We start from the raw sequence: 17211 nt of genomic DNA on the forward strand, positions 1-17211 counted from the left end.
TCAGGCTTTTGTTCTTATTTTTAATCCAAGATTTACAAGATTGAATGTCGAAGTATCACATTTCTGAAGAGACTTCCGTAAACAGATGAGTAAATCCTGGGCCAAAAGACAATTCTGTGCTGGAACAAATTGCACGAAAACCTCTTCCATCGTTTCTCAAATGCAAGTGCACTGAAACCACTGAAGCAGAATCTTAGGGCATTTGAAGCAGAATCAACCCCAGAATTGATACTTCAGTGTGATTCTCAGGTGCTTTGGAGACACATGCAGGTTTGGCAATCCGGCTGGAGTACAATCATAAAGGCCCTGGATGGCTGCAGTCAGGGCACAATTTTCGGTGGTAATTTACAAGAAGCATCATAAGTGTCCACGGTCTTGGGTTCTAAAGGACATTTTGTTCAGATGGGACTCAAATTCTAAGTGAACCTTCACACTCAAAGGTGGAGTACAGTACAAATCCTCCCACCATTCAGAATCAGCTGAGCTGGCAGATTGAAAGAAACCACCCAAACCAGAGGCAGAGGAAGGCTGTGGAGTGTGTGGTGTGGGCTCCACACGCTGTTTACTCCTCGCCACCCCACCCATCCTTTGTCCTCCTGTGAGGAAGAGACCTCCGGAAGAGACCCAGTGCTGGTTCTAGGCCAGGGCTGCCCAACGGAAATACAAAGAAGCATGCATCATTTTGAATTTTCTATGAGAGTAAAATTTACACAGAGTAAAATCAAGCATGATTAATTTTAGTAATATATTTTGTTCAATGAATATACTCAAAGTATCATTTCAACATATAATCAATATAAAAATTATATTGTACTTTCTTTTTTTCTTACAGGATTTCATCTCCAAAATCCTACATAGACTTTTATCTAATCACAGCACATTTCAATTCAGATTAGCCACATGTCAAGTGCTCAGTACCCTCATGTGACTCGTGGCTCCTGTAGTGGCCAGTGCAGATCTAGACATCACACTGGCCCTCAGCCCCATCCTTCACCTCTCCCATACTCAACTTTTCTTTCAGGATTCTTGCTACAAACACATAACTCAATCCTTGGCTCTAGCCACTTTCCATTCTGAAATCCAATCACAAAATTTTCCAACCTCAAATTTCCCAAATCACTAACCTGATATTTATTTTTATTTTTATTTTTATTTCTTGTCCCTCTGTTTTAGAATGTGTTTTTGTTTCTACTCCCTCTCTTTCACCTTCTGGCCCTTGTTCCCACTGAAATTCCATGTGGGATGGGAGGGATGGAGGGATTTGGACATAAGAAGGCAAAATTTCCTGAACTATAAAGTGGTTTAAAAAGTCACAGCTATAGCCAAGCTTTCTAGACGTTCAAAGTGCAAGAACTGTGAAAGCACAGGAGGTTAAGTAGGAGAGCCAAGCTGACAAACAGGAGGGGGACAGAGGGTCCCACAGAGCGAGTTCCCTTAGACACTCCTGGCTAAGGGCTTCACCACCTCACAGTGAAGGAGATGAAAATTAATGCCAGAGCCACCACGCTGTATTTGTATTGTTGTGTTATGTGTAATCACGCAAATTGACCAGATACCCCACAGCATAAATCCCATCATTCTCAAGGAAACATTTTGTTGTTTGTACGAAGTTACAAGTAAACAAACCCTTACAGATATTTTTGAAAACAGAAAATTGAACAAGGCATTGAGTTGGGGGGAGGCTGCAACTGATAATTACAACCACACTTCTCGTGTTCCTGAAGGGAACTACCAGGTGTGCAACAATCTCCTCAGAAGGCACCTCAACGAGGCTCACTCCTTTCACTGGGTGCTATAACCAGGACCACCATTCATCCACTCAACAATACACTCAAGATTGATTTTGTGCCAGGCTCCGAGCTCAAGCCTAGTAAGATAATGAAATAGCATTAGGAGTCACCAAGGCAGCCATTGCTCACAGGGCTATGAGCAAAACTATTCCATACCCCAAGTCTGCTTTTAGAACACTCTCCTATCCAACTTCCTGATACCTACTTCTGTGAAGTGGTCACCTCTCTTCTTGAATGGAAGACACCAGCCCCGAGGTCACCCCAGCCACCTACCCTAGACCTATTCCTCTGACAAATGCTCCCACTGCAAAGCTGCCAGGCTCCAGGTTCCCTCTCCCTTCTAAGTCAACACACCAGGTCCTAAATGTCAAGAAAGGAGCAATCTTACTGAAGCAGTTCACACTCTGGTAGAAATAACTAAGTGTACAGGCTGTGGGAGGTGGGCAGTCATATGAGTTTTCTATCAGGGAAACCTTCCTGCAACAGCTAGCACTTACCTGAGCCTTCATGAATGGGTTGGGCTTAGCCTGGGAAACAGATGTCACAGGCAAACAGGAAACGGATGGGGGGCTGTGAGGGCCCCAAGACTCTGAGATGTTCTGTTGTAGTGGTTCAGGAAACATGCTTGAGAATCGTTATGGATACACGATTATGGGGGGGGGGGGTAAAGAACATGTTATTAACATGTTTTTGATTTTTTTTTCCTTTTCTTTTTTTTAAGAAAATACCATCACAGGTTATATCAGACACAAAGCTATGTACTCATTAAGTCTGTTTAATTCTCCTTCCCCTGAGTACTGAGGAGACTCTATTTCCCAGTACCTCTGCAGTTGTCTGGGGCACAGGTGCCATGAATCTCTTGAAGCTTAAATGATATTGATAAGGTATGTGGCTAAATGAATGCCTGATGATACTAAGGAATTAATGACAATATTTTTAGGATATCATTAAGATACGGTAGTTATATTTAAAAAAATTTTTTTAACAGTTATTCATTTTTGAGAGACAGAGAGAGACAGAGCATGAGTAGGAGAGGGGCAGAGAGAGAGAGGGAGACACAGATTCCAAAGGAGGCTCCAGGCTCTGAGCTGTCAGCACAGAGCTTGACGCAGGGCTTGAACTCATGGAGTGTGAGATCATGACCTGAGCTGAAGTCGGGCGCTTAACCGACTGAGCCGCCCAGGTACCCCTGGTGGTTATATTTTTAAAGACATTCTATTGCTAGGGTATGAATGTTTGGGTGAACCCCACCCCCGTCCCAAAGTAATATGTGGAAACCTAATCCCTAATGTCATGGTATTAGGATGTGGGGCCTTTGGGAGCTGATTAGATCAAAAGGGTAGAGTCCCTAGAAATAAAATTAGTGCCCTGGGGTGCCTGGGTGGCTCAATTAAGTGTCTGACTCTTGATTGTGGCTCAGGTCATGATCTCACGGTTTGTGAGACAGAGCCGCATGTCAGACTCTACACTGACGGGGAAGAGAAGAGCCTGCTTGGGACTCTCTCTCTTTCTCTCTCTCTCTCTCTCTCTCTCTTTCCCTCTCTGCCCCCCCCCACTTGTGTGCACTCTTTCTCTCTCAAAATAAATAAATAACCATTAAAAAAAAAAGAGCTAAGATTAGTGCTCTCATAAAAGACATGCCACAGAGCTCCTTCACCTCTTCCACCATGAGCAAACACAGTGAGCAGGAGGGGACTAGGAACCAGGAAGAAGGCTCTCACCAGAATATGATCATGCTAGTGCCCTGATCTTGGACTTCCAGCCTCTGGGACTAAGAGAAATACGTTTCTGTTGTTTAAAAGCCACCCAGTCTATGGGATTTTGTTAGAGCAGCCTGAATGGACTAAAATATGTTTTAGAGGCACTACACACTGAAATAATGATAACTGAATTGACATTATATGTGGGACTGGTCTCAGAACTGTTTGGTGATGGTTGGGGAAAATGGAGAGGGGTTGTAAGTGTGGGGGGTTTGATGAAACAAGGCTGAACACAGTTGATAAAGGCTGAAACTGGGTGATGGGAACAAACATGGGAGTTTGTTACAGCAGTCTCTACTGTTATGTATTTGAAAGTTTCAACATAAGATGTACGGGACCCTCTGACTCTCTCTTCTTCTGCCTACACTGACATAGTCATTCCAGATGGTGGGACTCTAAAATGCAAGCAGCGTAAAACCCAGGGGCTGCACTAGGAAGAGAGCTTCCCTAGGGAGCGGCAGAATTCACAGCCATCTCCCTATGATCAAAGACTAAACCTTCTCAACGTCAAGCCATTTCCATTTTGGAGCTTACTATTACATCAGTATATATGGTTTCAGAGATGATTTAGTCTGAGATGGCCTATGCAGTCTAGGGTTGTATAAGAAATTATTAGAAATTTGCAGGGAGGAAGAAAAGAATAGGGAATAGTAGGCAAGAGGTAGGACTAATAATAAATAATATATAACTGAGACCAGAGACCTGATGAAAAAAGTCAATGAGAACTCCCCAGGGGAGGAGTAGCTGAAGGATTCTGTCATACAACGATGTCTACTATAAATTATTTGTGTATGGCTTTACAATATAGTTCTGCTCACTTGTCCTCACATTTCAGTAAAATCTCTTATATGCAAATGCCTTACATAAGTGGATATTACTTCAGGGGATATTAAGGTGAAAGGTCTATGATCTCTATCTTGGTTGGCACAAGAAAAGGAAATGAGAATGGCCACAGGCAGTAAAACATGGGTGAGGTGGGAAGTTTAGCAGGAAAAGGAAAAGGAAATGGGAAATGCCCATGAAAAGATAAGGTTCTTGGGAAGGATTAAAAATCAGGAGAGGGTAATAATGGACACCCAGCAGGTGGGAAAAGACTTGAGCCAATTTTCTTTAAATCTCAAAGAAGAGTCAACATGATATTGGGGTTCCATAATCACATGCATTTTTAAATATGTCATTACACTCTATGGGTCATTCTCATGATGGAGCAGAGTTATTCTACGATGCCTTATGATAAAATGAGTAAGACTACGTTTTCCATATTGGAGTGTACAAAGGCATATCCAGCTGAAAATGTCTTAATGCCAAAAAGCAAGGCAAGGATAAATCCAGAGGTGGTGGTTTGAAGTGGCCATTAGAGGCAGAAAGGTAAATGTAGGTATCATGTTTACAGATGCAACAGACATATGAGAGTAGATTTAATCACGTCTTCATCTATTATACAATAAAGTTATTGTGGCTCTGCCCTGGGCTTAGCACTGGCTAATATGCTGGAGATCCAAAGGAATATGATACGGTCTCCGCCCTTGAGAAACATATATTTAAGTGGGAAATAAAAATTAGTAAATAGTCCATAAAGTAAAGTGTAATAAGACACAAAAAATATGTGGCCAAGATTTGGAGGTAAGAAGGTTCTGGCAAGATCTAGAATCAACAATGGCTAAAGAATGAAGGAAAGGGCATTATAGGACTGGAAAAGCACCATGTAAAAAGACTGAGGTAAAAGGCAGGGCTGCATTTAAGGAACTGAAGCAGATTAGGATAGTTAATGGCTAAGGTTAGGGAGGAAGGTGGTGGGGTACCAAGAGATAAGCCTGAAGAGAATAGCTATGGCCAAATTCCTACTGCTTATTCTAGAGGTACAGGAAACCACTGACTTTTAAAATAGCAAGCCAGTGAGAAATACCATCTGGAAATAGTGTGGAAGATGGATCCAAGGAGAGCAAACTGTAGGAAGAGAGACAAGTTACAAGGATTTCAGTAATACAGGAGAGAGTCCATGAGGACTTTAATGAAAATGGCAGCAGCAGGGGTGGATGTAAGTAAAGAAATTCTAGCAACATTAAGATCAAAGGGACAGGACTGTGTGATGGCTTAGAGGTGAGGAATAATAGGAAGGTAGTAGTCAGTCATGATTACTAGGTTATTTGGCTTGGACAATTGTGCCTGGGGGAATCTGCTTGTCCAGAGAAAGCTGTGCAATCAAACTACAGTATCTCCTCCATTCTTTAAATTCTTACACTTTTCTTCTCAGGCCTAAGGTAGAAACATTTAATTCAATCTCATGCCATTCAACTGATCCACACAATCTCAATTAACTACGAGTTGAAAAAGTTATTGATCAGTCACACAGAATTCTTGACAGCTAATACAATCTGAATGTTTGGGTTAAAATGGAAAGACGAAAAATTAAGAGCCTCATTGCCAGTGTATCGTGATAATGATGATCCTCCAATTCTTTATCAGTTTACCTTGTGCTCTGACATGCCCAATGATCAGGTGTAAGAAGTCAAATTCTAAATGGCTTCCAAACTACTGTTAACATAAACTGTACCAATGTACGGTTTTCAAAATATTTTTAAAAACCTTAATCCTCATACAAATACACAATGAAAATAAAGGTGTGTATAACTTTTTAATAAGGGAACCAGAAACTTGATAAAGTCAGTTTAAAAGAAAATTTGAGTTAGGCAAAGCCTTCTTAGATAGAAGCATGAGCAACAAAAACAAAATAGACTGAATTTCATCAAATTTAAAAACATCTGTGCTCAAAGGACACCATCAAGAAAGTGAAACAACAACCCATAGAAAGGTAGGAAATGTTTATAAATCATATATCTGGTAAGCAATCTATATCTAGAATATATAGAAAACTAATACAGCTCAGTAATAAAAAGACTCAGTAATAAAATAATAAAATGCCTCAATAATAAAAATAATTAAAAACCGGTCAAAGAATCTGAATAGACACATCTTCAAAGAAGATACAGAAATGGCCAACAAGCATATGAAAAGATGCTCAACATCATTAGCCATTAGGAAAATGCAAATCAAAACCATAATGAGATACCATTTCATACCTGCTTGTATGGCTGTAATTAAAACAACAGAAAGATAATCAAAAAGACAAGTGTTGGTGAGGATATGGAGAAACTAGACCCTCACATAAGCCCTGCAGGCATGTAAAATGGTGCAGCTGCTTTGGTAAATAGTCTGGCAGCTCCTCAAAAAGTTAAATACAAAGTTAATACATATGACCTAGCAATCCCACTCCTAGGTACATGTGTAAGAGAAATGAAAACATACATTCAAACATTCATACATGAATGTTCACAGCAGCATTATTCATAGGGGTCAAAAAGTACAAACAACCCAAATGCCCACAGATGAAAGGAAAAATTAAAAAGTGGCATACCCATATAATGACATATTACTGGGGAATTAAAAAAGAATCAAGTATGAATACAAGTTACAACATGGATGAATCTTGAACACACTATGCTAAGTGAAAGGAGTCAGTCACAAAAGATCCATGATTATTTGATTCCATTGGTATGACACATCCAGAACCGGTAACTCAACAGAGACAAAAAGTTGTCTAGGAGTGGGGGACAGCTAAAGGATATAAGGTTTCTTTCTGGGGAGATGAAAATGTTCTAAAATTGATTTTGATGATGGTTGCACAATTCTGTGAGCATAACAAAAATCACTGAATTGTATACTTTAAATAGGTGAATTGTATGCCATGAAAATTGTACCTCTGCTGAAAGGGAGGGCCTACACTGGCCAACCCCATCTTGTTCTGTGTCCTTCACCTTGACCACGCCTCCTCCCCTTGAGTAACCTCCCGCTCACCTGCCTAACAGGACTCTGACCCTTCCCCAGCCAATCGGCTGAGGCCACAGCCATTACCTCACCAACTGCCCCTAGGCCCCAATAAAACCTTTGTCCTTTTGAAACTGGCTCTCTCTCCCAGGTATCTCACCGCTGTGTCGGTGCAGGTAGGGGATTGAGCTCGAGCTAGCTCGAATAAAGGCTCTTTTGCTTTTACATCGGACTCGGCTCCCTGGCGGTCTTTGGGGATCACGAATTCTGGGCATAACAGTGCAAAGCTGTTATTATGCATATATATGTATACTTATATCAATATATACAAATTAAATTTGAAAAACTAGTGTTACAATGTTCATGAAAAACAAAAAGGAATGAGATTGGTAAATTAGATACAAGTTTGTCCAATGTCCTACAAGGCAATAAAACTGTAACATTTGAAGCCTTATTTCCTACTAGAGAGAAAAGAAATAATCACTGCTATCATATTTCTGTATGTTAAGTTCTAAGTTGACAGAGTTGTAAAATATAGTAGTATAGATATAAATAAGTCAATCAAAGTTGTATTCCTCTAGGTTTGTTAGACAATGTCTTACATTACAGTAAATGTCACACAGTCATCTGTTGTCTTATTCCCTCATCTTTGATAATTTTTAACAAACTATTCTCAAGAGCAAACCACAATGATTTTGCATCCCAGTGTTGGTAAATAGAAAATGACAGGGTATTTCCTCCTGGCTAATTACATGGAAATAGATTATGTAAAAGTGAAGGGGGGGTGCCTGGGTGGCTCAGTTGGTTAAGCGTCTGACACTTAGGTTTAGGTGATGATCTCACAGTTCCTGGGATTGAGCTTGCCCAAAATTCTCTCTCCCTCTCTCTGCCCCTCCCTTGTGCTCTCTCTTTCTCTCAAAATAAAGAAATAAAACAAACAAACAAGCAAACTGAAGGAATCTCAGAACTATAAAGTCACAGGAAATCATTTGAAACAAAGGAAAACTTGACCAAGCAACTCTTAAAACTATTAGGATTTTTTTAAAACTACATGGAATTAGTAACTATAGGAATTATTAAAGAAAAAGTCTGAAAACTCTCACCTGATAATAGAATAAGTTATTATAGAAACTTTAAAAGATAAAATACTTGCAAGATGGAAGCAAAGATGCTACAAAAGTTGTTTGGAATTTACAAACCCAGTGAAAGAGGTGAGGCATTAATGAGACAGACTGACAAAGCTGAATGACAAACCTGTGATTAGTAATGACGGGCTCACAGAGCCAGCCAAATCATAGCTAAATTGCACAGCTAATGAGAAGAAAAGAAAAACCAACAGGACTAGGAAACAGACCAAGGTAATCCAATTTAAGAATCATCAGCCTACCAGAGTTCAAACAATTATTCAAGCAGAATAGAAACCTTACTTGAGAAAGGAATTAAAGACAATTTTCTGGATGCTCAAAAGAGACAATTATAATGCAGCTATCTTAGAGGAATGTGAAAAGCCATTTAGAGGAACTGTCATTGAAATGTCCCTGGGTTTCTATGTATTTTAAGCATGAAACACAAAAACAGAAAGATATGTTTTTTGAAAGAAAAAAAAAAAAAAAAAGAGGATATTGTGTTCTATCACATATTGATTGAATCACCTGAGAACAGTCACTTAGATGGAGTCATATAAAGTCCTAAATGAAATATGTATCAGATCCCTCTGAAAAAGGATACATATGCCTTGAAAGTGAAAGACAGAAGCTGGCAAGTGACTGGCCCAAGGTACTAATTTTGCCAGAGGTTCCACCAAAGAATTTTTTTCTGCCACCAGAAGAGATAAAAAATGCAACCGGCAGCTAAGCAGTACAGGTAGGAAAGCAGTGAGTCAGAGACCAAAGGCACCTTGTCCTGACACTAAGAACCGTGGGGCAGGCACTTGTTTACTGATGACAGAGACAGGAATGAAATAATTGGTTGGTGAGTTCAGAACCTTCTGTTCTGTAGGTCAATGTAGCTATTTAAGGAGGTACAGAAACTGAAACAATTTATCAGTGAGCTAAAAATATCCACAAAGGGATCCCAGAAATTTTGAAAGCCAGGGAGAACTAAAAAGGACAAGTAGATTGCAACATTAATAAAAAGTGGGTTAAAGATGTCATGATTAATCAAACAACAACGTTTTTAAAAAGATAAGGTATAAACAATAATGTATAAGGCTCCAGACTACCTCGAAGAGATAAGCCAACACTCGAGGCTGGATATCATATGATTTCTGAAGGCAGAGTCAAGATTCTTTAATATAAATACATGACAGAAGTAAATAGAAACAATTGTGACATAATGTTTTTGTAAAAACGGATTAATCAAATTGGAAGTTATCTTTTTTGAAAGGGAAACTGTCTTTGAAAAAGAAGAAAATAAAGAAAAACATAAAAGGCAAAGCAAGTAGAAATGTATCAATTAAAACAAATTAGATAAATGAGTCAAATAAAGCAAAGATAACCGCCCGGCAGAGAAACAGAATCCAACAATGTGCTGTCCCTAAGATACAAGTAAGCCAAATGGGCAATAGGTCAAGGTTTAATTTAAGTTTTATTGTGTCTTTGCAAACACAAAAAGAGTGAAGGTTACTATTATGAAAATATTATATGTGAAAAGGTATATATAAAACTATAAAAATTTAATAACGGTGCATCTTAATGTTTTAACGTAATAGCAGCAATATATCCTGAAGAAAAGTTATGAAAATTGCCAAATATAATTATATCTGAAAGCCTTAGCAGGACACCACAGCTGACTGAACAGGTAAGGAATTAAAAACCTTTTCAATAAATCAGATCCCCTGATCAACATCACTTCTTAATCCAATATCTCTAAATCTCTTAAAGACAAATAGTGTGATAGAATTGCTCTATCTTAGCAAAAATCGTTCATTTCTGTTTTCCACTTTCAACCTCTCCACTGATTCTACAAATAGTTTTAATACTCAGTCAACCTCTATAGGCTTGGCGGTGCACTGTTCTGTAACATTTGCCATATAGGCCACTCAGTAGACATTTGCCATTGATCATAAGTGCTCAACAAAATACTTGCTGAAGAGCCAAATACATACCAATATGGGAACAGTAGCAATAAGCCTGGCAACACAGCACCACCCACTGAAACAAATTCCAAATGTATGAATAGTAGTTTCCCCCCCACCCCCAGGATGGAATACAACCCTTCTTTCCTCAAAAGGCAAAGGCAAACTCTCATTTAAGACTATTTAAAACAATTGAATGAGTACCACGTTAAGTTAAAAAAAAATATGTTTACTGACCTTGTAAGAATGTAAGGCGAAAATGAAGCTGGATTATCCTGCTCTGAAAAGAGGGGCATAGATCCTCCCATTATCCACAGACGGAAGTACAAAACGACAATCACCTTCAAAGAAAAGGAGGTTTGGTAAGAAAGTCATTGCTCGTTGGGCGTAAGCCCCACCTTTCTGGAGGACGCTTCCAGATGCTTTACAAATATTTTGTTTCATAATGAGCACTTCTATAAAATCCTAACACTCAAGATGAGTACGCAAGATGGGAACAGCTGGGTAAGGAGAAGAGTATAAACAATGAAGGTGTTGAGGGAGAGGCAAGCAAATTCTTAATTACAGCTGTCAGTAGCAAGCATTTATCAGCTGTTATCCACTGAGCTAAAGAGTTTCCATCTTCCCTGCGGCCTCACAGAACCTAGAGGTAGATGAGACAGCTGAGGCTTCCAGGTAATTTACCTAGAATCCCACAGTTAATAAACTGCAAGATCCAGGAGTTGAATCTATGTCTTGTCCAACCGCTTTCTTAACCGTTCCATTTGAACAGCCCCATGAAAGTTAATTTAAAATACAATAAACAATACTGCTGGGTTTTGGATAAACACATTTGAAGTGTTCCAACCCTCCAATGCCCTGAAGGAGAACATTCATGAAGGGTTATTTCAACAAATTCCGGGGCACAGCTTTTGTGTCACCCGCTGGAATTCTATCACTAAATGGTGCTATCCTGTTGCCAAGGTGAATAAGAAAGCCAGAAGGAGAGACATTTCTGTGGGGAGGAGAGTTCGCCCAAACAGGCCTTCCAGATGCTTCTCATTTCAACAGGACTAATTACATTGTTTTTATTAAAGTCAGAGGAAAACCTTTGCTTGAATAAAAAAGCTAAAGGATTAATTTTGGAGGTAGTTAAGGCTGGATTTTTTTCCCCATGAATATCACTGACTTCCTTTATAAATATCTTTTATATAAATAACCTCAAATCTAAAATCCTAAAATAAAAGTATGGTGTCAGCCAAAAGCATAGCCAACAGTAAACAATGCCTAGGCAGCCAATTAAAAATCGTCTTAACACTCGCAATGTCCTGCTCAAACTGAAGTTAAATTCTTACAGGCTTTATAATGGAAAATATCAACTACAAATGTAACAGCACAAGTATCCTGAAAGAATATAAATTCCCTAAAATACTATGAAGAGGAAAAAAGCCGTGATAATTAAACAAGAAGAGTAGGAAGATAAATAGTAGAAAGGGCTTTGATAATAAATTTTTAAAAGAACAAAGGGATTAATAATTTACAACTTTCATCCCTCCAATGATGTCAGATTACTTGCATTCCCATACAATTCTAAGAAAATAAATCACTTCTGAAACCAGTGATGAATCATCCTAGCTCTGTGCAAAGATACTAGGGAACACTTTAGAGAAATGTTTTGTCCCTTTTGTTGAGACTGTCCAGTCAAGGCTCTCCACCTTCATTGAAATTTTCCATACTCTTCTTCCATAAACACGCTTTAGCATCAAGAATAAAATCACATTAATTGGTGACATTACAATTCAAAGACTTTTTTGTAAGTTTCCTATCAAAATTTATCATAAATTTTGACAGAAATTTATGGGAGACAGCAGTGGCATAACAGACTGATCTCCTAATCATGAATTCTTGAATCCAAGAATGTAAGAAAATAATTATTGGGACTGTCACCAGAGATGGCCACCAAAAATTCCTGCCCCCTTTGCATGTACATTCTGCTCTTCTCATCAAGAATGAAGCCAACTGCCCCTCCTCTTAAATCTAAGTTGGTTTTGTGACTTGCATTGACCAAGACAATGTTGTAGAAAGTGCACTGCATCAGTTCTGGGCCTCACCCTTGAGAGGTCCTGCAACTTTTGGCTCATTCTTTTAGAACCCAATTGACATGTTGTAAAAAAAAAAAAAAAAAAAAAAAAAAAAGTCCTGGCTACACTGCTGGAGGGAGGTCACAGGGAGAGACTCTAGAGAAGGAGATACCACAGACAGACAACCTCACCCAGCTGACAGCTACAAGAACCTGCCTGTGCAACCCCAGTCAAAAATCATGATGAGCAATTAGAACCATCCAGCTAGATGCTGTCCAAGCTAAAGCATTCAGGGTAAATATATGTGGTTGTTGTTTTAAGCCACTAAGTTTGGGGGTGGTTTGTTTTGCAGCAATAGATAACTGATACAGCCAGGTTTGTGCTACTGAGACAATTCAGGATCAGCACCTTGAAAGGGACTCATAAAATACTATAATTCATCCGGTCTGTCTTTGAGTTACCATATTCCCAGAAGGCTTTCATACATACCTTCCAAGGCGTTGTAACATTTATGGCATGTAAACTCTTTGAGCCTAACATCATGTTGTTCGAATATATTGCTGATTCTATTAAATAATCTGGATCATGTCTCTGAGCCAAGTTAAAATAAAACACTTCTTATCAGATATTTCAGAAGCATATCTATACTTACATAAGTTATGACCAAAGTGGCCCTTTTTAAGAATGGCCTCATGGTAAGCAGGAAATTTCTATTGGTCCTTGCTGTCAAGTACCTGAAACAGGACAGAAAAAAAAATTAAGTAAGTTTTAGAGTCCACCACACATAATGTTCTCCATTCAATGTGAATAGGTCATAGCTTGAGAAAAGACTAGAAAGGATCATAGCTAAGAGCATGGCTCCTGGAGTCAGACCACCTGGGTTTCAGTCCCACAGCTGCTTACTGTCTGGAAGGCCTGGAGCAAGTTTCTTAACTTCTTTGCACATCTGTTTTCCTCACTTATAAAAAGGGGGATAGTAGTAATATCTACTCCACAGAAAAGCTGTGGGCAAAAATGAAAGAATAAATGGAGCAGGACCTAGCACTGTCAGCTATGAATATTACTAGCCCATCTACCCAAATAACCCAGGCATTCTGGCAAATATAGGGTTACACTGGTCAAAGGGATGATCTTAAACAAATTAAGAGTTTAGCTATTTAATTTAATTTGAGAGACACTACATCTTCAACCTACAAAATATCTCACAAATATCTTACCCCTAAAAAAATAAAGGATGCCAAGGTTGCCCAAGTTAAGAAATTTACCCAAGGTAACAAAGGTAGTCAGCATCAGTGGTGGGATCACAGCTCCCCAATATGCAGTGGGCAATTTTCTCACCTGCCTATGGCCTCTGGAACCAAACTAGGTTACAAGAATGTCAACTTCTAGAGGGGCAGGAAGTTATAAGGACTCTGCGTCTGCCACAGCTCACTCACTTGTACAAAGTAGGAGCTCCATATTTCCACATATAAGGCACATGATTGGCTGGTTTTAATAAAGACCATGAAAGGGAAACCAACAGAAAGTTATTAACAAACCCCAAGCAAAAACCTAAAGCAAGTCATTTCACCTACATGCAAATTTCTGTATTTTAATCTACAAAGTGAAGGAAACAAGTCAAATCGAATCATGTAATCCAGGAAGCAGTTCCCACCTCATCCTTATTTTCCCTACCCTTTTTCATTTTTTTCTTTTACCCTACTTAATCCAATTTCTCTTCAAAGTATTTCTTCCCAGAATCTCTTAAAATCTGCACTTGAATGAGGTCCCTTTACACAACGGGAATATTCCCATTATTCCCAATATCCCCAATATTCTATTGGAGAGAGATCCCTTTATAAGGCCTGAGTGGGTTACTATCACAAAAAAGCGTCTATCTTGACAACTGCTTATAAAACATATATATCCAAATATGTCCAAATGGTACTGCAAGGAGGTACTATAATGTCACTCAGAAGCAAGTCCTCTCTTCTTGCTTCCTTTTCCTCTTCCTGGTTCAGAAACAGCTGTGGATCTGACCTTTCAAGTTTTTAATGAGTGGAGAAAATGAGGTGAGCCCAAAAAAAACCACTAGAGTCAGCTTTTAGCAAAATCTGGACTGGATCCATCCCCAAGCACTGCACTTAAACCTTGGCAAGGAGGACGGCCAGGGATACTGTCTGCTCTCACAACACAGGTGCATCACTAATGTCCCCAAAATAGGCTTAAGGGAGTCCACCACCTCCTGAATCTGGACACAAGATTTGTGTATGTTTTCATCTGTGCATTTCTCTGAAGCAAAATCCTTGGCTTTGATCTTTAGTGTCAACTGGATCTATGATTCCAAAAAGGTCAAAGCACTGGTAAGTGTCTTGTCTCAGCTCTGCCTCCACTATTACTATCATTTTCAGGATGACTCAACAAAGATCAACCTGGATATTTCTGCTGTTCCTTTACAGGATGTAATGTAAATGGCAGCAGGGAGGGAATAGCAATGCGGGAAGGAAAAAGGTGCTGGGGAGGCCTGAAATTGTGACACATATGAATGAAAAAGTGTTTCTTGGATTGGTCTGCTCTTGGAAGCTTCATTTCTCAGGTTCCCTCTGTTGCTGCTTTATTTTAGCACAGTGTTAAAAGTCAGAAGTGGCTTCCTCTCTATAAAACAACAAACCGTAGGGTTTAGGGTGTTGTTTTTTTTTTCAATGTTAAACTTAGGCAAATTCCCAAATTCTGCATTTTGTTTCACTGAAAGCTCACTACAATGGTTATTTCAGGGAGTGATATTTATAAAGTGTCCCTTTGTTAAGAAATTTTTCCTCCCTGATAAATCTCATTTCCTTAAGAGGTTAAGCTCTTTCAGACATCAAATAATTTGTTCTTTAAGATGTAGTATCCCAAAGCAATGAAAGCCTAGAATGATACATACAGCACTGTTGAAAAATGACCTCTTTGAAGATTTCTATTTCTAGTTTCTGTCCAATATTAAAAGAGAAAATAAGCCAAAATGATATGGGCCCTTTTTTGGTAAACACTAGGTCAGAGGCTGAGATTCCTAAGCTCATACAGGAAGTACTCCAAGAGCCGAATTCTCTGTATCCCTTCCTCCTACCCAACTCACAATAAAATTAGATAGTGAAATTCTCCCCACTAATTTATGACATACGTATGGTCTGTAAAGTAGAATCAAACATCAACAACAAATAATGACAATATTATTATTAACATCATTAAAATGCCAAATAATTCGTATATGCCAGACACAAATCTAAGTAATTCAATTGTAATTATTTACTACTTACAACCATTCCGTGAGGAAAAATATTATAATTCCTTTTTTACAGAGAAAGAGACCAAAAAACTAGAAGTAATACTTAGCTATTCTATCAGATTCTCTCAGCTATTCATTTCAATCGCAAGCTTAAGTATCTGTAAGTGCCTTATAAACAAAAGGCGCTATGCAAATACCACCACTGATAATGTTCAATTTCAGTCTCTGCTGTTTTCCCTGTGACCCAGAGAACGTTCCAACAACAAAATCAAACCACTGAGGAACCCTCTAAGATGGGAGCTAAGGGTTCTACTCCTGTGCTTCCAATTCATTGGTTATATGACTTGTAACAAGTCCACAAGGAGCTTTGTTTCCTTCTTTTATCAGCGAGAGTTGGACTTAAATGGTTTTAAAGTACTCTGATCCTTGGATGTTCTCACCAGCTGATGACATCATAAAGTGACAACTGAAGAAAAACAGAGAGAACCCTACTGAAAAATTTAAAAAGAAATGCCAAGGGATTAGGAGGAAGCAATTGTTACTTCAAGTATGAGACTTGAGAGACCCTTCATAATCTGCAGTTGCACATGAAAAAAATATTTTAACATCAGTTTGGGGTGTTGGCATTATCACCTCTGCATTTTTAACAATTTCTGATTTTAGGCAAATAAAAGCAAAAGACCAAGATTATCCAAAGTAAATTCCCTAACCTGTGCTCCCCTACATCCTGTACTTTCTATTTTTCTGACATCAAATTTTCTATTAACATTTACCTTCTCAGTTGATTGCGTTCAAATATTCAGAGCTAAATGGGATTTCCTGAAGTTTTCCTCCATAGTTTGTCAGTCATCAAATCCCAGGGAGGTCCCAGCTGAGACCAGGATAACCAACCACCCTGGATCACCCACCATAATCTTCAGTGTTAAATAAATGCTCATTATTTCAAGCCACTGAACGTGGGTGACACAGAATTATTGTGTCAGTGGATAATTTATATAACACAATGATCAACACATGCTTACAGACCCAAACCGAGTTTTTAAAATATTTACCTGCCTCCACTCAGCTTCCCCTCCCTCTCTCTCTCTTTTTTTTTTTTTTTTTTTTTTTTTTCTGTGTGTTCCTTATCCTCCAATGGTAGACCAGGGTGCAAAATAAGAATGCTCAGTTTGGGATATAGACAGCAAGCTGGAGGAGGAAAATCACGTGGATGGTACTATTTCCCTTAGCCTTAAATCCTGCTGGTTTAAATAAAATGTTATATTATACTTTCCAGCCCTTCTAGGGATCTATAAAAATCTGTTTATTTTTGCCTTAATACCAGCTCCTGTGGCAGACATCTCAGATACAAAGAGTTGCTACTTTTTAACATTATACCAATAAATTATAAACTGCTTGAAGGGGAGCAGAATACATGACCCTAAAATTCACCACTTTGGCATGTGGATTATTT

At 38.8% G+C, this 17211-nt stretch overlaps 1 protein-coding gene across 2 annotated transcripts in view; it reads right to left on the reverse strand.

The window, feature by feature from the left end:
- The window catches only part of TMTC1 (transmembrane O-mannosyltransferase targeting cadherins 1), a 624031-nt gene that overhangs the window by 142908 nt on the left and 463912 nt on the right, over positions 1-17211 (reverse strand). For both annotated transcript variants that reach the window (XM_049625225.1, XM_049625224.1), the window contains exons 6-7: positions 13164-13245; positions 10689-10792 (exon numbers count right to left, since the gene is read on the reverse strand). In XM_049625225.1, the coding sequence (XP_049481182.1) occupies positions 10689-10792; positions 13164-13245 (186 nt within the window). The remainder of the gene's footprint in view (positions 1-10688; positions 10793-13163; positions 13246-17211) is intronic.

The sequence above is a fragment of the Panthera uncia genome, chromosome B4, assembly GCF_023721935.1.
Source record: "Panthera uncia isolate 11264 chromosome B4, Puncia_PCG_1.0, whole genome shotgun sequence".
Taxonomy (NCBI): Eukaryota; Metazoa; Chordata; class Mammalia; order Carnivora; family Felidae; genus Panthera; species Panthera uncia.